This window comes from Pseudoliparis swirei, chromosome 2, assembly GCF_029220125.1.
Source record: "Pseudoliparis swirei isolate HS2019 ecotype Mariana Trench chromosome 2, NWPU_hadal_v1, whole genome shotgun sequence".
Taxonomy (NCBI): domain Eukaryota; kingdom Metazoa; phylum Chordata; class Actinopteri; order Perciformes; family Liparidae; genus Pseudoliparis; species Pseudoliparis swirei.
The window spans coordinates 12,636,097-12,657,834 of NC_079389.1; the positions used below are offsets into that span (position 1 = coordinate 12,636,097).

General features: G+C 40.4%; 3 protein-coding genes across 3 annotated transcripts in view; all 3 read left to right on the forward strand.

Moving 5' to 3' along the window:
• Positions 1 to 5,041: 5,041 nt before the first annotated feature.
• Positions 5,042 to 11,729, forward strand: LOC130200776 (tubulin alpha chain-like). Its single transcript, XM_056425314.1, has 4 exons — positions 5,042 to 5,161; positions 8,833 to 9,055; positions 9,153 to 9,301; positions 10,441 to 11,729. The coding sequence occupies exons 1-4, from the start codon at positions 5,159 to 5,161 to the stop codon at positions 11,413 to 11,415; spliced, it is 1,350 nt and encodes a 449-aa protein (XP_056281289.1). The 5' UTR covers positions 5,042 to 5,158; the 3' UTR covers positions 11,416 to 11,729.
• A 353-nt stretch (positions 11,730 to 12,082) lies between these two features.
• pofut2 (protein O-fucosyltransferase 2) lies at positions 12,083 to 19,552 on the forward strand. Its single transcript, XM_056425324.1, has 9 exons — positions 12,083 to 12,258; positions 13,400 to 13,653; positions 13,824 to 13,968; positions 14,437 to 14,547; positions 15,134 to 15,200; positions 15,302 to 15,427; positions 15,750 to 15,930; positions 16,243 to 16,366; positions 18,109 to 19,552. The coding sequence occupies exons 1-9, from the start codon at positions 12,083 to 12,085 to the stop codon at positions 18,260 to 18,262; spliced, it is 1,338 nt and encodes a 445-aa protein (XP_056281299.1). The 3' UTR covers positions 18,263 to 19,552.
• A 1,248-nt stretch (positions 19,553 to 20,800) lies between these two features.
• abca12 (ATP-binding cassette, sub-family A (ABC1), member 12) overlaps positions 20,801 to 21,738 on the forward strand; it is a 59,786-nt gene continuing 58,848 nt past the window's right edge. The window contains exons 1-3 of the mRNA XM_056438672.1: positions 20,801 to 20,981; positions 21,361 to 21,435; positions 21,625 to 21,718. Coding sequence (XP_056294647.1) covers positions 21,370 to 21,435; positions 21,625 to 21,718 — 160 coding nt within the window. The 5' untranslated portion in view covers positions 20,801 to 20,981; positions 21,361 to 21,369. The remainder of the gene's footprint in view (positions 20,982 to 21,360; positions 21,436 to 21,624; positions 21,719 to 21,738) is intronic.

A 21,738-nucleotide genomic window follows, 5' to 3' on the forward strand; every position in this document is an offset into this window, starting at 1 on the left:
TGCACATTTACCTTCCACATATCTGCTTAACTTGATTTTATTTAACTGCTTCAATCCAGTTATCATAATCTACTTTACTCTCTGTCATGGGCTGAGGCAGATACACAGAAACCTGTTTTATATCTCACACACACAATTATTGTTAAAATACAGTACATATATTCTTAATAAATACATGAGTATGTACTTGCAGTAAGTTTGAGGTTGGAAAACCACAATTTACCATAGTTAATGTCTCTTCTCCAAAGTAGTGCAGCTTAAAGTGAACAGAGATTTGATCTGCGCTGTAATCAGAGAACCTACTAATGAGACCAGGATAAGCTCATCTGCTTGACAGACATACACAACAATGCAAAAGGAGGTCACCACCCTATTCATTGTGTGAGTCTGTGAGTACTGGTGTGTGTACCTCATAAATCAGAAGGTAGTAGCACAACCCTAGATTAGGGGAAGGTAACCTGATGAAGTTTCACCTGGCAGTTTCTAATATATCACATTATGATGTAGCTTATGGTAGAAAAAGTAACACTCCTGTTGCTTTGAGGTTTCTTTTAAGTGTGACATGTATGATAATCAAAAGACTCTGAGAAAGAATTACACTGCTCAAGTGTGTCACTGTCAAATAACAGTGTCCCATATGCAAGAATGTTAGAAAATTAGACTGTGATCTGTGATGTAATTTTATAGAAACTAGGGAGACACAATCTCCAAACTCGTAACGCCTGCTTTGAATCAATATGTACAGTCTAACCTGGTTATGAAAATGAAATCCCTTGTTAATCAATCCTACCAGTTTACCCGACTCTTTTCCTAAGTTAAATTAATCTTTATTAAACTATATATATAAGACCTGCTCTTTCTTTCCTATTCTGAAACCTCTTGGTAGTGTAGAGGACTACAACAGGGGAGTAAACAGCAACTGGCTGCCGGATTGGTTTCACTTCATGCAACATAACAGTCAACCACAGAAACAGTGGTTCTTTAAGTGACTTCGGGAGTCTAGAGAAGCGCTATATAAGATGAATGATTATTATTATTATTATTAAGTCCACACTGGTACCTGGGTATCACACACATCGGCACCCGAAAGGTTGTATTCACATTTCCACTCAACATGAGTTTCGGTTAGCAGTAACTGCTTGTTTCACTTGGCAGGAATTGACCAATTTATTATATCTAAAACAAGTTAAATCACTGTAATGGGCATCCCCTGTAATATGAGAATGTTGATTCATTATAATCTACCATTTCGAGTTATAACACTGTGGCAATCTATGGCGCCTCTGCTCACACGCATCATGTTGACCTCCTCTTCACTGTCACAAGGTACATTGAATGTCAGTCAAAAGTCTGTTGATTGTAAACATATGTGTGGCAGTCTAGAGTGAGCTAAGCAACACCAAGAGGGATGCCACAGCGTTAAATGCACCACCATTTTTTCAAGTCAGTCAGTTTCTCCCCCGATCGGTTTGCAGGGTGTTCTTCCCACCCACTGTAACAAATGGGAATCCTGATGTTGGCATCACATTCTGTTAACATAGCTCAAAAAGCACTATGGTGGAAATGGAAATGTCAAATTAAAACTAGTGCTGTGAAAAATAACGCGTTAACTCAGTTAATTCAATTACAGGTTTAACTAGTTTTTTATTATTAACGCATTTAACGCATGCGCAGAATGAGCTTCCAATCTGTCTGTTGTTGGTCGTCGGGACGAAAAAAAAGTCACTTGCAAAATGAGCTTCCAATCCACCACTTCAATCTGAACTCTGTCCGCTCTCATGCAGACGGTCTGTTCATCGGTAATGATCCTTCCGCAGGTTCACCTACGGAAACCTTGTTACGACTTTTACTTCCTGTAGATCAGGGTCTCAACACGTCGATCGCGACCTGCCAGTCGATCGCGGCGTAGTGTCGGTAGATCGCATGACATTAAAAAGATTGGCCCGCCCCCTGACCAGGGATGGATTAACCAACGGGCCTACCGGGCCCAGGCCCAGGGGCCCATGAGCTCAGGGGGCCCTTGGGCCTGAGCCTCCGCGCGTGACGTCGCTGTGATTAACATTGTATTGATATGAATATGATGATATGACACGATGCGCCGTATGCCGGTATATGCTGGGCTTAAGTCATTCATGTCAGTAACAGGGCCCCAATAGTCCTACTGAGGGATGGATTACCGAACGAGCCTACCGGCACCAGGGGCCCGTGAGTTCAGGGGGCCCCTGGGCCTGAGCCTCCTTGCGTGACGTCGCTGTTATTAACATTGTATTGATATGAATATGATGATATGACACGATGCGCCGTAGCCGGTATATGCTAGGCTTAAATCATTCATGTCAGTAACAGGGCCCCAATAGTCCTACTGAGGGATGGATTACCGAACGAGCCTACCGGCACCAGGGGCCCATGAGCTCAGGGGGCCCCTAATCCAGAGCCTCTGCGTGAAGTAGCTGTTATTAACTTTGTATTGATATGATGATATGACACGATGCGCCATAGCCGGTATATGCTAGGCTTAAGTCATTCATGTCATGGTCATATAATTCGCGTTATGTTGTCTGCTCAGCTCCGGTATCGTTGTTCCATACGGACTGTTTTGTTAGCGATGTAAAAAAAAAAAGTATATTTAATTTTTTTTTTGTTTGCCTTTTTTGTTGTTGACTTTTTTTTTTTTTTTTTTTTTGCGGGTGGGGGGGGGGCCCTTGACAGGTCCAGGCCCAGGGGCCCGTGGTTTCTTAATCCGTCCATGCCCCTGACATGTTCTCTATAGCACGTCTTTGTTCTTTTATTAAACTAAACGTCTGTTGTTGATCGTATCTCCACAGCAGCATGTCATTTCTGTCTCCGCGTTGCGTTAACACTTATCGATCTCCGTTTCGCGCGCCACAGAGCTCCGTGCGCGCATCATCACGAGCAAAAAAAAAAATGTCAATCAATCTGTCTTTAGATTTGTGTCATGTGGAGTTAATGGTTGTTGACAAAACAGAAAAAAAATGCTCTGTTTAACCCTCCTGTTACATTTACATTTACTAACATATTTTACCCTCGGGGTCAATTTGACCCCAGCAATTAAAACCTCCAGAAAATTATTAATTCAATTCAGTTTCAATTCAGTTTATTTGTATAGCCCAATTTCACAAATTACAAATTTGTCTCGGAGTGCTTTACAATCTGTACACATAGACATCCCTGCCCCAAAACCTCACATCGGACCAGGAAAAACTCCCAAATAACCCTTCAGGGGGAAAAAAAGGGAAGAAATTAGAATTAATATTGCTTCCCAAGTTTAAGTGTGAGGTACTTTATGTTTGTTTGTTGACTACCTAAATAGCCCTTTAAATAAATAAAAAAGTTGATATTTCTGATATGTTTGACACAGTGAAAAACAGCCTGGGGTCAAATTGACCCCAAAGAACACCGACATTAAACATTGAATGGGGTCAAATTGACCCAAAAGGTAACAGGGGGGTTAAACATTCTGTTTAGGATGAAGATGTATTAATGTTCCATATGGAAGAAAACTGCTAAATAACTGCTGAGTTGCAGCACCATTGTATAGAAGAATGTATCAATGTATATATCCGTCTTTTGTCATAAATCTCTATGTTCTCACAAAATATACCGAGAATATCGGTAATATGTGATTAATCATGATTAATCCACAAAAACCTGTGATTAATCCGATTAACAATTTTAATCGTTTCACAGCCCTAATTAAAACTCTTTGATTCCACATGGGTGCTTAACACATGAACCTGCAGCATGTTGTATTACCTTGTAGAGAAGACCAGGTTGTTGGTAATTCTTAAACAATGTTTTTTTCAAAATATAGCAATTATGAACACTTTTCTACCAAAAAAGGGAAGCCTGAGCCTTGTTGTTGTCTTATTTGTTTGCCCTCATTAGTGTTCCCTGAGTCATACAGCCATGTCCCACTTCCATTGAATGAGAGTATACCACTCCAAATAACCCCCTATAATTAAGTTTTGTTCACTAAAGGTCTTAATGATGCCAGTGCTGGCAAGAAATAAAAAGACCCAGAGCAGGGTCCAAAAATGGGATGTTGAGATAATGTGCACATGAGGAATTTATATGTTGAAAAAAAGGTTTTAAATGTTTGCAATTGTACTGTTGGAGCCACATACATTACATTATCAACTAAGATTATATACAATCCCAATATACACAGAAAAGGTGAGAGACATGCTAAAACACTGCAGGACACACTGGATTGGAGACAAAAACAAGACTTCTCTGTTCACTGTTTACTCATTGAGGGACTCGTGGTTAAGCAACTACGACCTCTAGCTTCCAAGTGGGTACAATGACAGTATGTCCAGTAAAATGGCAGTTGGAGGGGGTCGGGGTTGATGTTATGGATCGGTTTGCAGGGTGTTCTTCCCACCCACCAGATAACTGACCTTAGCCGTGGCCTTTATATAGCCGACACATATTACAAGTGCCAAGAAGTTTGAACTGCGAGAAGGAGAGTTATGATATTACAACAAGAATAATAAAAAACATGATTAATAAATGTTGGTATGTACTATGATTGATTAATGCAAAGAGAACAAATGTGGACTCTGCTTGCCCCCACTCTTGAGACATACTGCTGCAAGGGAACAGATAATCAGTGAGGTTGTAATTAATCCCTTGAATCTGTAATTAAGCAATTTGATGTTGGTGTTTGATCAGGTACTTCTCAGCGGATCATTGTGTCTGGACATTTAAAACAACTCACATGAACACATTTTTTATGTAGTATTTTAGTATTGCTACACATTAGTTCCAGAATTCAATTCACTATTTCCTCGTGAACTTCCCCAGTGAGTGTGTTTGAAATGCTCACATTGATATCATTTTGACAGTGGCCCTCATGGCCTCAATACATTCATGATTCTAGTATAGGTCAAGGAACACACTTACAATACATAACGTGGCCATCGCGCTCATAGTGCGCATGCTCGTCAAAGAGACAGGTGGGAGTGGTTTGCAGTGGGGCACAGCGTTGCAGCGCTTCGTCCAACTGGCATTACTCACTCACTCGAACCACATTGACGGCCGCTGTGAGAAGCTACACACACATACATTAAACCAATAAATTAAATCCAGCTGCGAGTTGCTTCTCTGTCAAAGGGCATTCTACTAAGAAGCTACAATGGTAAGTGTATGTTCAGTGTTTGGCTTGAGAGAAACTTCTTCTCCAAAGTTCACTTTGTTTATCTTCTCACAACTGAGTGGACATGTCTTCTGCAGTAGTTTTAATTTAGCCGCAGTGCGACATGGAACATCTGCAGCATTTCAATATGCTTGGAAACATGCGCCAGATTGAAGGTGAGATGTAGGAACTCTGAACTGCTCCCCGTTTGCCCTCTTGGAGCAGGACTCGTGTCAAAAATAGACCCTGTGCATGTCAGTGAAGCTGGCTGTTGGCCTGGATGAGCGGCTGGTGACAAGGGAGACACACACGTTAACCATGGAATGCTATATGTATAGTGTGCTTATAGTCTTCCATTTATTTGATCAATTGCTCAGTATTTTACAGGTTAGGGGAAATACAGTATATTCATTGTATAATCGGTATGATGAGTGTTCCAGGCGAGGTGATTATAGGCCTATACACAATTCGTCACTGAGGAATGTCGGTGTGTCTCATCGTGCCTCCACCAACAGTCCTCTTAACGGACAGAGGAGCATTTTCAGTGGCAGACTCCTGTCACTGTCATGCTCATCGGACAGGCTGAGGAAGTCCTTTGTCCCCAGGGCAATGCAACTGTACAACGCCACGCAGAAGGGGAGGGGGAGGGAGATGGAGTCTACCTCAGTCCCCCCTCCTCTTCTCAGCTCTTTATTTTTCCATCCCACTGTCCATCTTTTTAATCTTTTTACTCTTTTTACTGGCTGTACTAGCCCATTGCACTGACTGTACTATTTATATCACTTTGCACACTGTAATATCTGTATAATATCTGTATACACCCTACTCCCTGTAAACATGTTCTCCCTATGTGTATTGTTTTTCTACTGTGATTCTACTGTGACTTGTGTATGTACTGTATGTTTGTGAGTTAAGTTAAGTGTATAAGCTACTGGATGACCTAAATTTCCCTCGGGATTAATAAAGTATCCATCTATCATCTATCTATGTCAAATCCTTCCCCTCCAACTTCGAAAGCAGCCTCTGGTGGAGTTGTAATGGTGGTTTGGGTTTACTTTCCACAGACACTGTTATTCATGGTAAACGACACATGAAACCAAGATAACGTTGCAGTCTCTGTGATTGAGATGCTACTGGTAAGATTGATTGTAATAAAAACGTTTTTGACACTTTTTTGACATACACCGTGGTTGTCTTAGATCTGCGTCAGGAATTAATCTACCATGCACAGGCAACCTTTTGTGTTGTTACTTGTGTGTGCACAGTTTAGTATAACACGCCTTGTTTGCATTGTCAGTAGACCTAGGCCTAGTGATTAAAAAAATTAAATGTTGTCATACAAGACCCGCCCTGATCAAATATTCTTAATCCATAAAATGTCGTTCCTCTAAATATTTTTAAATGTCAATTCAAATCTTGAAACTACACTTAGGAGCTTCACTCTGCACGGTATGGAGCTATAGTTGTTTAACCTGTTCAGTGATTCTAAATACCAATGTAATCATAAAATAAGGGTTTACATTGAAATGCATATGGCTCACAAGTGAATTCACATGCCTGTCCCACTTATTGTGCAAGGTGTTTTTCTTTTATGATTGGCATTATCCATGCTTGTCGTACAAAATGATACGTGAGAACATGTTATTGCCTTTTAGAGCATGAATGTGCTCATTATATGCTATGGAGGTCGCTATTGCGTTCAATGGTGGTTCTATATAGGCTTGAATCGTCTGACCTATAGCTGCCTCTGGCACACTGGCTGATGATGGCACAACACATTGTTAAGGTCTCCAAAATCACTGTGGATCATCTTCAAAGAGCCATTCTTTCCAAATATAACATCCATTCTGTAGATGTCATAAAATTAGCATTCAAACAACATGTAGACACACAAAAACAAGAATGAAGGTGTCTGCTTTTGCTGTTCCCATGTCTGCTCACCTAAAAAAGCTTTCACCCAATTGATTGCTCTCTTTTTCTACTCTGTTGGCTTTTTGTCTTTCTCTTGTGTTCTCTGTATCTATGTAGTGTATTTATTTTATTCATCAGTTTGTCACAAAACTGCCATCTCTAAGTCCATCTGGGCTCAACATGCCCTTGTTTATGTTGTATACAGGTACACCCTGACCGCTTCTAGGGACGGGAGAAGCTTGAGACTACTTTATCTTCAATTCGTTACTGTTGCGTGTGAGCGAATGAAAATGACTATAGCATCATTTTGAGAGAAAAGCAGATGTAGCCTTTACAGTTATTATTTTAAACTTTAAAATTACAGAATTGTTTTTTTCACATTGGAGCAAACTTTGAGCAGATCAGGTGTAAAAGTCAACCAGGCAGTGTTTACCGAAACAGTAAGCCTTTGCTTCTAGGTGTCAGGTTAGTATGATAAACCTAAAATAGCTGCTGCACATAGCTCTGCATACCTGGAAACCCCGATACAGGGTCACTTTTGCTTTGGAAAGCTTCTGGTGATGACGTTTTGAGTACAACCTCTTTGTTGATCAACATGGATGGAGTTAGATTTCACAGACTCTAAAATGACACTCACCCACCAGCACCTTCCCCTGTCTGTCTGATCATGGAGACGGGGAAAATTGGGATGAAGCAAAGCAGCTTGACTTGAAACAAGGTTGGGATGGAGAGTATGTCAAAAAGTTGTCACTGGTTTATGGAGTGGAATAAGGTAATAGTAAGATTTCTTGATGCCAACTCGCATCTTTTTGAATTGTCAGATTTGCTTGATTTTCTCTGCTTCATATTGTTAATTTGAACATTTTAAATTTCAGCAGCAATTTTCAGACCTCAGCATCTGTAACTTTAGATGGACATATTTCAATTCTTCTAATGACAACATATCACCCACAATTTTTTAAATGTAATTTTTTTTATCATGCGAGTTTGGGAAATTGCTTGATAACTCTTAGAGGAATATAGATTAGATTAAATTAGATAACTCTTAAGAGGAATATACTAACCAGGCTGCAATGCCTTTTCTTTTCTGGCTAACCCAGCACACATAATCACCTGATACATTAATGTATTCTATCACATTGTTCCAGTATTGCCATAAGGCAGTCGGTTACATTGACTTGCGACACTGCTTGCAAGTATATGATTGCTACTATTGTATAAATGATATAGTAACACCCAAAATTTCAAACTAAATCTGTTTCAGGCAACATCCACGTGCACAGAAAATGAATTGACTTTGGAGGAAAAAAAAGGGAGGGTGAAATGACTTTAGATGAATTATTCATTCATATAGCTTTGTAGTATGAAGGTTACCGGCAGTTGTTCTCTGAACTCTACCCCCATTTCAGCTTGTGTTGTGCTCAGTCACATGAAACCCAGTGACAGCTGCAGCAAATCTGTTTTGCTTGTTCTTTAAACTTTGACTTTCTTTCTCCCGTATATATCTCTTTGCTTCCACCTAGTGTCTGACTTTCTAATTGACTCTTTTGGATTCCTGCAACTGCAGTGTTAATGTGTACAATTAAGCAAATATCAACAGTCTTCACAATGTGTAACGCTCTTTGCTCAATGGAAAATGAAAACACAGTTGCAAAGAGTATGCAATTCTTACCCTTCCCTGCATTGCCACTTTATCTTCCCTCTGTATTTCCCCCCTCTCCTTTTCTCTGCCTCCTCTTTCAACTTCTCTTCTCCCCATCCAGCGTGAATGCATCTCTGTGCACGTAGGCCAGGCTGGTGTCCAGATGGGGAACACCTGTTGGGAGCTCTACTGTCTGGAACACGGCATCCAGTCGGACGGACAGATGCCCGACCGCAAGCCTGTGGGAGGCCACGACGACTCCTTCACTACCTTCTTCAGTGAGACTGGGGCTGGGAAATACGTCCCCAGGGCAATCTTTGTTGACCTGGAACCAACTGTTATTGGTATGACATTATGTGTTGTGTTTTTACATATCAGGAATGTGAGTCTGAAACAATGATCCCCGATTGGTTTCTTCAACTTTTGTCTTTGATTTCCTAGATGAGGTGCGCACAGGAACCTACCGTCAACTATTTCACCCGGAACAGTTGATCTCAGGCAAGGAAGATGCAGCCAACAACTACGCCCGTGGAAACTACACCATCGGCAAAGAGATAATTGACTCTGTCCTGGATAAAATCCGCAAAGTGGTAAGAAACTATTTTCAGGTTTTATTTTTCATTCACACTGGCCATTCAGCTCATATTGACTGAAAACAGTCAGATCGTATCAACAGCTCTCAGACTTGCACTCAGACCTCACTATGCACCATTCCTCTTCAGCCATGTTATAAAATGGAAGGTCATACTGCAGCGAGGCAAGGTGCTGAAGAAAAGTGGGGACAGAATGTGTCTAGTACCCTTTTACATTGATTCTCAATTGCTTTGACTGTTAGGTTGAAATAGTTTATTTTGATAACATCTGCAGAGGTCTTATGTTTTAAATTAATACATATAGAAAGATATTATAATAGAAAATATTAGGGAGAATATTGATATTGTTATTAATGTATTATGAAGCATAGGGGTAATGTTTACTCTATGCAAATGTAATGGCAAGAATTAATGTATATTGCATGAGAGTGAATGTATGTTAGTATTATAGATTGACGAGGCCGGTTGAAATCCGTCAAGTGACTTACAATAACAAGGGACTTTTATTGTGAAAGTGACTTTAATGCGGACAATAACAAGACGGGACTCGGAAGTGACTTGACCGGAAGTGACTTGACCAGAACTGACATTTTGACCGGGGCCGGTGACATTGAATATAAAACTCCATGGATTGGAGAAATCGGGTCTCTTCTACAGGTATCCCCGAGGCCGCAAGGCTGAGGGGGCGGAGGAGTCGGGAGCCGAGGAAGAGCGCCTTGAATGTTTGTTTACACTTCCTGCCATTAAATGTTGATAACTTAATTCACGCGCGTCCGGAAGCCTGTTTTCCATCATCTGCGAAGTGCCCAGTTTCAGAACTACTTTACAACTCACTTTTTAAAACAGTCTTAAAAATCATTAGACTGTAAGAACAACTGTTTTATGGGACGTCATCACGCAACTCCTTTGTGTGTCTTCAAAAGTTAGATATTGTGTCGGAAAACTGGCCAATGCCACCAAAATGAAAAGTTGTTTTATCATCCTGTGAACTCTGTCATTGCGATAAAGCAGTGTGACAATTGAAAAATATATGTTGTTCTTCTTTTCTTTATGATCATTTACATCAGTGTAAAATAATGCTTTGTTTCATATTCTTTTCTTTTCCAGCCTTTGTAATTGTTTCTCTCTGTCTGTAGGCTGATCAGTGCACAGGGCTTCAAGGTTTCCTCATCTTCCACTCCTTTGGTGGAGGTACTGGCTCAGGTTTCACCTCCCTGCTGATGGAGAGACTTTCTGTTGATTACGGAAAGAAATCAAAGCTTGAGTTTGCCATCTATCCGGCCCCCCAGATCTCCACCGCAGTGGTGGAACCTTACAACGCCATCCTCACCACCCACACCACCCTGGAGCACTCCGACTGTGCCTTCATGGTGGACAACGAGGCCATCTACGACATCTGCCGCAGGAACCTCGACATCGACAGGCCATCTTACACCAACCTGAACCGGCTCATGAGTCAGATTGTGTCTTCAATCACAGCCTCGCTTCGCTTTGATGGAGCCCTGAATGTTGACCTGACAGAGTTCCAGACCAATTTGGTGCCTTACCCTCGTATCCACTTCCCTCTGGCCACCTATGCTCCAGTCATCTCTGCAGAGAAAGCCTACCATGAGCAGCTGTCTGTTGCTGACATAACCAACGCTTGCTTTGAGCCAGCCAACCAGATGGTGAAGTGTGATCCTCGTCATGGTAAATATATGGCCTGCTGTCTGCTGTATCGTGGTGATGTGGTGCCCAAAGATGTCAACACTGCCATTGCTGCCATCAAGACCAAACGCACCATCCAGTTTGTGGACTGGTGCCCCACAGGCTTCAAGGTGGGCATCAACTATCAGCCTCCAACGGCGGTTCCTGGAGGAGACCTGGCCAAGGTGCAGAGGGCTGTGTGCATGCTGAGCAACACCACAGCCATCGCAGAGGCCTGGGCCCGGCTGGACCACAAATTTGACCTCATGTACGCCAAGAGAGCTTTCGTCCACTGGTATGTTGGGGAGGGCATGGAAGAGGGAGAGTTCTCAGAGGCCAGAGAGGACATGGCTGCCCTGGAGAAGGATTATGAAGAGGTTGGGATTGATTCCTTTGAAGAGGATCAGGAAGGAGAGGAATATTAGATGGTTTAAGATGACATTTGCCAATTATTTTCACTGAAAAAATAGTCGATTTTTACATGGACAATATTTAGGAAATGGAACACATTTTCCAAATTATTTTCCAAATTTAGAAATATTCTGTACTTTTTATTTTTTATATTTGATCTAACTGGAAGGTTCCTATGTTGTACCATCAAATTTATTTTTGAGAGCTTTTGTCTCAATTTCTACCTATTCATTTATTTGTTTTATGAAAAAGAAAAAAAAGTTGTTCAAAAACTTGGTATTTATTATTCTGAAACCTGTGTGGGCAAAATAAATATTTCCACAAAATATATTGTCTGTTTATTGTTTATTTGTGCTTCCCTTTCTGTTATAGTGAAGTATTTCTATGAATATATAAGTAAAGCCATCAGCTCTACATTTGTTTTAAATGAGCAGTGTGATGTCACTCAAGCCATCAGCTCAAAATGCTATCTTTGAAAAAAAGTCTGTTAAGATTGTAGCTAAACTAATTTCCTTTAGCCTCTTGATGCTTTCTTAGGATGATAACTCCGTGAAAATGTAGCTGGGTTGGTTTGTCATTGATTAATATAAATGATATTGCATTTACGTTCACGTTTCTTCTGGTTGCTCGGCAACTGTACAGACGCTTCTCACCCTCCCGGAAGTGCGTGACTGAGGAAATATGGCACACAGAGCAGTGCATATACCAGTTGTGTGCATTACTTCAATCTATTCGTTTACAGCAGTTTGTTTGTCCATTTTCGTCGCGTTTGCAGCATTTGAAGTAGGACACTGCGACAATGCGTTCAGCGCGAGCCGCACAGCTACTGGACCCGTCGCCGCCGCTCGGGATCTCCGGTGAGTCCCCCGACACGTCAGGTGACTGTTAGCTAGCATACTACCTTCATGCTAACGGGGGAATGGTCGTGTTTATGCCTACATTGCAGCTTTAGATTAAGCACTTACCCTGTTAAGGCTGTACGTCTTTACTTAATCCCGTTTGCCAGGCCTGGCCGCCTCTGTTGATAAACCCTGTAGTTTATGAGGAATAAAGTTTTCACGATAAGTTACATGACTCCATGAAAAAAGATGTCGGTTTAATGAATTCTCGCGTATTAGAACCACCCACTGTGTGGAGAACTATCTGTTGATACAGTCCGCAAGACACTGTTGTGTCGTATTACATTTCGGCGAACACACATTTAGTGAAGCAGCACCAGAATCGTATTGTTCCCCCGTCCCTTACAACGTAGGAGTAGCGGTGGGACCACATATGGTATCAAGAAACGATGTAAGCTCACAGCGACATGTCGGGCGCTCTGCATGACTTACTGGCTTGTTTGCAGTAACGTTAGTCTCCCAAGAAGTGTATTAATGTGCACTATGCATACTCTGAGTTAACACATGGAATACGAATATGTAATTGTGCGTGTGACAAAAAACAGCAGCAAATGAGACCATACACATAAAAAAATCAAAAAATGTTACCACAGCATTACTTTTAACATTTATAACGTAATATAACTACATTTATCATTCTGATGCACCCTCTTCTTTGACGTCCCTCGTGCCTTATGCCACTATTTTATTTGGGGAATCGTTAAAATATGTTAAATTGTCTGTAAGACAGTAGCCTATCCCTGATCCAGGTTCATCAACACTCGACCTCTTACATGTTGGGAAAGGATGTGGACTCCATGGATAAGACCAACTTATCTAAACCACATATTGCCCAAATATATATACCACAATTTAGAAGGAATAGATTTCTTAAAAGCTTTAAATTGTGGCTTTCTGAAGGCTCTAGAGTAAACATAATTTCAAAGGTTTCAGCTATGACAAATATAGCCCTGCTTTTGTGAAAAAAATGAGCTTATCATGATACATTTCAAATTGGATGGAAGTTTCTCTATTACTGATTGTGGTAGGTTTTCATAGCATTCACACATTCCATCCTAACGTTTTCCAAAACATCTCATGACCTCTGTTGTTATCTCAGGTACCTTTTGTATGACGTGAACCCACCGGAGGGCTTCAATCTGCGGAGAGATGTCTATATCCGCATGGCCTCCTTGGTGAAGACTTTGAGGAAGGAGGGAGATGACTGGGTACTGGTGCTGCCCCCATGGGGTCGGATCTACCACTGGCAGAGCTCCGATGTCCACCAGATTCGCATCCCGTGGGGCGAGTTCTTCAGCCTCACTAGCCTGCAAGCCAATGTGCCTGTCATTGAGTACGAGGAATTCATCGCTGGTGAGCTTTTCATTGTGGTGACCTAGACTAGAGTTACATTTAATATATGTTAAGCTTCTTAAACTATAATTTTTTCTTTTTTAATGAATATGTATTGTTCTTTTTTTTTTTTTACAATGCACATCCACCATAATCAGTGCAAAGTAATTTTTTTCCTCTCTTGGATCTAGAAAATGGAGGCCCATTTATAGACCAGGTTCTGGTACTGCAAAACTACGCTGAGGGATGGACTGATGGGAAATGGGAGGAAAAAGTTGATGAGCGGCCGTGCATCGACAAGTTGATGTATTCCAAAGATAAACAGGGTTACTACAGGTAAAGCAACAAAATGCACCGAAGCAACAATTTAAAGCTCAAAGTATGAAAAGAGAAACATGTCTAACACAATTTCTTCTAATTTGCAGTAGAAATGCAATATAACGTGTACCATGTTTAGCACAGTGACAAATGGGGTTGAAGAGTTTATGTGGTAGCTGCATGTAGTAATTGTTTGAGTTTGACACCAGAGACTGTCTTTCATCCTGTTTTCATGTGTCGTAATCACTTGTGGCTATAATCTTATACAATCCTAGTTGTGATGGCACTAATGTTTTTTTAAATATTTTGTTATGTCTTGCTATTATGTTATTGTTTATTTGTTCTTAAGAGAGATTTATTGAGCTTAAGGAAAATAATTTACAGTATGTTCGCATTAATGATATCCATCTTTACCTTTTTGCCACACATCTCGCTCCTCTCCATCCATCTCCAACTGTCTACATCTGTTCTTACTGTGTTTCCAAGGGGCTGGTTTTGGGGCTACGAGCAGACGAGAGCTCGAAACGTAACCTGTATATCAGCACAAGGCCATGCCTCCATCATGTCTCCAGTACTTCAGAAAAATATCACAGTGACGTGAGTCTACAGGGCCACATGCTGATACAAACTGCATATAATATACACATACATGCAAAGTGTATAGACATCTGCCAAGCACCAACGTCTGGAAATCTTTTGAAATCTTTTTTGTTCTGTGGTTGAACTCAGTTCTCTTGAGCTTTTATCCTTTTAGCATTATAGTACAAGTTCACATTTTACATCAACATATAATTGTTTCCTGGCTTTATCGAGCACTTCTATTTCAGGAAAGCGAATGAAGTTCAATTGAATCTGGAGCTATTAACCATTACTAATGCCACTGTGCACATTAAACAACAAGTGTAGCTAATTGAATAGCTGAGGTGACAAACTACCAAGATCACAATATAACATACAATTGATCATGTGGTCAAACCTATCAGTCTCTTGCTCAAACAGCCAAAGTACTAAGCTTACGTCCTCAAAAAGACAGCCACGCCTTCTACACTTTTATTTGTAAAAAGCTTAAATGTGATCTGATTTCATTGTTCTCAAAGTGCGGTATTGCTTACAGCTTGAACTTCTCTCAGATCTTGATGCCACTGTCATGGAGAAGCTTATTTTGTCCCGCACTATTTTGCAGATCAGTAATGCTTGACCGAGCAGAGACACTTCTCCATGATCACTATGCTGGAAAGGATTACTGGGATGTAAGTCAATTAATGGGGTAATATCACACCGGTTAAGTAATGTTGGTGTAGGTATTAGATGTTTTTTCAATAGCCTCTGCAACTGTCTGTGTTTGATGTAGACCCGCCGCAGCATGGTTTTTTCCAAGCACCTGAGACTTATTGGAGAGGACTTCAGAGAAAAGTATCTGAACTCTACAGATGACAGAGACCATACCATTTACAGTGAGGATTGGACTCGCATGAAAGTGAGTCAGTGTATCTGAGTGTGGCATGATTATGTTCAGGAAGAATCAAGGCTGTTGAACTGTACAGTAGATTAACCAGTATTCACCAAGTTAGTGCATCATTTAAGAACTGAATTTTACGTATTTGATGAATGTTAGATTTCTTTTAGCCAATCATGGCACTAACTCAGATAAGTCAATCACACCCTTTACTTCTAAATGTGTATCTGTGTGTGCTGTTTGAGTCTGAATTAATTCAGAAATTTGAAATTTCAGCCTTTTGATGATCACATCTTAAGTAGTAATTACACAGGGGTGTATTGTGTCTTCATTTTCTCCTCAGGCCAAGCTAGGATCAGCTAAAGGTGGTCCATATTTGGGGGTCCACTTACGCAGGAAAGATTTCATCTGGGGTCACAGAGAGGATGTACCAAGCCTGAAGGGGGCAGTGAAAAAAATACGCAGCTTGATGAAGAACCATAAACTCGACAATGTGTTTGTTGCGACAGATGCAGATGAAGAAGGTAATGACAAACCGACACATCCAGAGACGGTTTACTATTTAATGTCCATTTGAATGATTCAAGAACCATTTATTTTGATTGAAAAGGACAATATACTGTATTTTGTGATGATTAAGTTTTCTGATCTAAAACCATTGAAAACATTGACACAATATCAAAATAGTTCTGTTTATTATAATGATAATAATAATACTGCAATAAAAAGCTTTTAACTAAGTAGTATAACAAATATCCGTATGTATAGCATTTACAATTAAATCATCGTCATAGTGATGCTTTTATAATACTGTTTTTTTCCATGCTATTTTGTAGAATTAAGGGAGCTGAGAGGGCTGCTGCCAGACATGGTGCGGTTCGAGCCGTCCAGAGAGGACTTGGAGCTCTTTAAAGATGGAGGGGTGGCCATCATTGACCAGTGGATATGTGCCCATGCAAGGTAAATTAGTTGTCATGGTTTTTCGCACGCATTTAAGACATGATGATTAACATAATAGTTTCTTATTATTATTAACATGACAGTTTATTAATCAGCTGACTATTATCAGAAAATAATTCAACCTTCAGAAATCTGCTCTAAAAAAAAGTGAGTCACTCTCGCAGCCATTCATTCACTTAACTCCAGACTCATCTATTACCATCATCGGATCAAATATATTTATCCAGCACTAATTCCAAAGTTAAAGCTATTTTATAATTTAAATAGGTCCTTTGGGCTTCTGGAAGCCCATGAAAGTACGTCAGATTAACCTGCGCTGTGATTGGTTAGTGGGACGGCATGCAGTTCAACTAGAGAATGAGATAGATTAGCGGGGGTCAAGAAGTTAAGAAGTCACCACAGTTTAAGTTTTTTGCTTTTAACTTTTAATGGCGGACGGAGGAGAAGCAGTCTTGGTGGCGGATTTAATCTCGAAGCCTTTCTCAAGGAGGACTTTTCAGGAAAAGACGGACATTATAACCTCCGGCCGCACCACAGCTAGCTAGCTTCATTGAGTTGCGTGCTGGCAAAGAGAGGAGATTGGACTTTAACTTGAAGTGAAGGGAGTTGGTGAGTGAGCTGCTTGTTGTGTTCTGCAGTAGCGTTGTGTTCGTTTGTCTCGCATGCTTGTCATGCGCATGTTTATGTATCTGCACTCTGCGGGGATGTATTTGTAGGTGTTGCGCTTCATGTGCTCCTTCACAATAAAAGCCCCGGACCGGAACACTGTTGAACTAATATCTTACATTAGGTTGTTCAGCTGTAATAAAACGGCATTGAAGGCCTAGGTAGAAAATGCATTTTTACCCAATTGCCTATTTGGAAATCCAAAACTGAAACATCAAATAATTTGCAGCCTTGTAATTTTTTACATTACAATCATGAAATGTGATTTAGCTGACACTTTTATCCAAAACGACTTACAATAGACAATACGTATACATTCAACCATGAACAGAACAACAAGAATTAAGAAAGTAACATTTCTTCAAGAAAGCCGAACTAAAAAAATACCAAAAGTAAGTGCCATTCAAGAGCCACTGAATGGCTAATCTGTTTTTATTCAAGGTACAGTCAGAAAAGATGTGTTTTTAGTTTCCAGCGGAAGATGTAGAGACTTTCTGTTGTCCTGATGTCAGTGGGGAGCTCATTCCACCACTGAGGAGCCAGGACAGCAAACAGTCTTGAGTGACGGAGTCTACCATGGAAAAAATACTGCTCCGTGACATTCAGTGAAAATATTTTGTTATCATGTGTCATGCTCGTGCAATTTTCCATGAAGTACATCTGATCTGTTGCATCACTGCTTGAGAAGAAAGGAAGTGTAGGGTTGTGAACAGAGCCCTCAGGCTGGCTCCTCCCCCAATCAGCATGTTGTCATGGCCTCACCCCTTTTTGGCCCCTGTCCGCTGTCCTGGCCCTGTGCTGGCTCATGATGGGTTTCAGACATTAGGTTTATTCTAGATTAACTGCGCCTCAGATCACTATGCCTGATTTGTTGTTTCTTGTGCTTCTTTTCTGTATGTTTTTGTTATTTGTGTAGATTATTTTCATTGATTCCTTTAATAAACCTTTTGTTAATTTTTAACAACATGTGTGTGTGCCTTAACAATTCTAAATGCTTTTCTCTTTCACCCCCTCCCCCCCCCTCCCAAACGTCTTGTCGCACTTGCTTTTATTTTTTTCAAACGTTTATTTTTCAGATTCTTCATAGGAACATCCGTGTCTACCTTCTCTTTTCGGATCCATGAAGAGAGGGAGATCTTGGGTTTTGACCCCACAGCTACATACAATCGTTTATGTGGGGACACTGAAAAGGAATGTGAACAGCCCACACACTGGAAAATAGTTTTTTGATGTGACCAATCACACGCAAGTGCCGAAAGAAGTATTAAAAGTGACACATATTTGTATGGAATACACAACATATTTTGACTGTTTTATGATGTATTTCTTACTTTTTATGGTTTCAGAGTTGTGCAATCAGGTCTGTAGTGACCACTGTGACTGAACCTTATGCTCAAAAGCCCAAAACTGGGCTGCCAAACATGTATTACTGTAATGTTCCACAAGTAAATCTGCAAACATATTTTTAAAGGTTGACTGTGAATCATTCATGACAGCCTGGTAACTCGTTGGCGTTGTTTGAGCAGTTCTTGCTGTCAGCACCGTTACCTTCTAGCCGCTGGCTCAGTTGTCAACATACAGCAATTATTTTTTATAGACAACTTTTGTTTGTCAAAGATAACACCAAATATGAAGGAGCATCAGGAGATCATTATGAAGTCAGTATCAGTATGAAGACAATGCATTTTTATTGAAGGGTACCCTGTGGAGTCCTTTTTTTTTTTTTAAGTAACGCTATTTTCTTTGTTTCTTACCAACAGTTCAAGTGTCAGTGTATAACTGTTAGCTCTAATTATCTTGTAAAAACATTTACAAAGCTTATTTTTTTGTTACTTTGAACCCTTGCATATTCATGGAATAGCCCTCTTTTTTACTGTCTTCTTCTAAACCCATTAGTTTCTGAATTAGCGCCACCTCATTCTAGTGTACTTGCATATGAGCCTTTGGACAAGATACAAACAACAGTGTCACTAGAATACTAATCAACAATGCGCCCAGTGGTAAAAGAAACCTCCACAGGGTACCTTTTACAATAGAGAAGCACAAATACGCTTACAATTTCCAGCTCACAATTTGTTAAAAATAGGTCCATTATGCTTGTGCTGTCACCATATGTCAGTGTTTGTATGAAATAATGCTCCCTTCTTCATTTCATATCGTTATGAATGGTTTCATTGGATTATAGTACAATATTACTAATGTTGGAAAAGTAGGAAATATGACACATCATGAATAAGAATATCATGATGAACTTTAATGGTGCTCAATTGTTTCAGCCTCTTCTTTTTTTCTGTGGCATTGACCACATGTGTTGTTGCTAATGATCCTCCCATTGAAAGGATTTGAGATGCCATGAAGGAGTCACAGTGTCTCGCCGACACTCGCCAGCCATGAAGCTGTTCTGTTACAACACACTGCTCACATTTTTATTAATATCTGTCTGGCAAGGGGCAGTGTCTCAGGACTTGCTTTGTAGTAGTTGTGTAGTTTTGATGTTGAATAAAAGGTTTTTGCACAAGACATGACAGAAAATATTTCTTTTGTAAAAATTAAATTCAAAGCTCTCCATTGATGTACTATATTTTGATGGAGTCAACATCTGAGGTTTAGAATGCATGGGGAAACGTCAATACACAAGAGATTGTATTTGATCATTTATGTAAAATGTATTTAGTACTCATAATTCCTGTACCACCAGCAAGAATGCTTTTAAAAAAAAGAGTAAATAATAAAACTAATATTTGCTTCCCCTGTGGCAGTATTTCACAGTACTTTGTGCCTACTGGCTTATCAAGAGCTCCCTTGTTCATTTCCTTATCGAGATGGAAAACCAGTACAACTTGATAATGGTGTTCTCATGTATGCTTAACAAAACAAAAGTGTCATGTGTCATATGCTCTTGTTTAGTCCAACCTTGAAGTCCAACTCTATTGTTTTGCCCAGGTGGAAATATTCCACTTCCCCCAATAGTTTACAGACTTGTGTCTCTTAGCCAGTCTATAAATGGTAAATGTCATGGCATTCAGCATTGTCTGTACCAACATATTATATATGAAGGCCGGCACTAACACAAGATATGTGTGGAAGAGTAAGGGAGAACATGACTTTAGCTTCAGCCACATCCCACTCTTGTTGCTAGAAGAGTTGTTGTTTTTAACACAAGATGTCAACCATTCACAACATCTTACAAACCTCTGCAATTGATTGTGTAATGTCATGCTTGGCGTTGCCCAGGCCCCTTTAATGTAATGCCCTCTCTTGGCGTGTTTGTCCATGCCTGTTTTATAACATGTTAAACATGATTGTTAATCTTAACCACTATATGAAAAGAAAAACCTGACAATGAGTTTTTATTTAGTGTATTCCTAATAGAAACGTGTATCATATCAATGTTACAATCAGGCCGAATAGGACACTGTTACCAAAACGAGTTCACTGTCTAACGTTACAGTGGCACATTCGAATGAAAACCCTACACTTTTTGTTCGATATCATATTGTGTAAAAGCAAAAGTAGGCCACTTCAAAGGTTCCGTCCCATTAATGCCAGCAGTTGCATGTGTCTTCCCCCGGCGGAGCGTTGCCCTCCCGACGCCGGAACAAGCAGACCTGCGGGTGTTCCCAGAAGTGCGACGCCCTTACCTTAGCAGCTCAAGGACACGCCCCTCCCTTGTTATGAGCAGCCAGAGGACACGCCCTTCGTCACACATTTAATTAGCGCAGGTGTCGGGGCTCCCATACGCGCGAGACACGGAACAGAGCTGAGGTTCTTGAGTGTCCATTGTAGTGACTTCGGTGTTGTTCTGCTTTTGTCCGTGAGCGGGAATCGACTCTGTAAACTCCCTGAACCGGTTGACGTTAATGGAGAGGGTCGCCTCGCCATGTCCTTGAGCCTGCGAGCAACTCAGAGAACACATCGTTTCACTAATTAGGAGGACAGACGCAACCAGGTAGGTCAAATGTTTCATTAGTGTCATTTTTCTATCATTCGGTGTCATTTAATGTGGATTCGTGTATAATCTTTTAAACGTTGCCACCTTTAGTGAACGTCAATTATTTTTTTATTTTTTTGTTATTTTTATCTTGTAACTTGATAAGTCGTTTTGGATAAAAGCGTCAGCTGAATGAAATGTAATTTATATCTCTGTTATAACTGTGGATCCTAATCTGTTGTATCTGGATTATTTGACTAGGGAAATTATCTACTTTTCATTCCACACACAAGACTTGTCCGCTTAAAAAATAACTTAATTACATATAAACATGATGTAATGGAGCCATGCTGGACGGATGGATGAATCCTTCTCATGTATTTAATCTTAATTTTAGCCTCCACCGATGGCCTTCTTCCGACAGCTGAAACTTCTTCTCTGGAAGAATTGGCTTTCAGCCATCAGACAGCCAGTGAGTGACATTAAAGTGCAATGACAACTGTAATTGTATCTCCATACAGCATATTCATAAATTACATTAATAACAGCACCTGTACTGATTCTCCATATTTCTGAAATATTGAAACAAGGGACACTCAAAATCTAAATATGATATACTCTTTATAAACTGTTTACCGTTTTATGATGTCTTGTGTTATAGCTATGGTCCGTGACTCTGATCGCCTGGCCTCTGATCATCTTCATCGTCATTGCTGTGGCCCGCAAGAACTTCCCCCCAGTACTAAAAGATACATGTAAGTGTTAAGCTGCACAA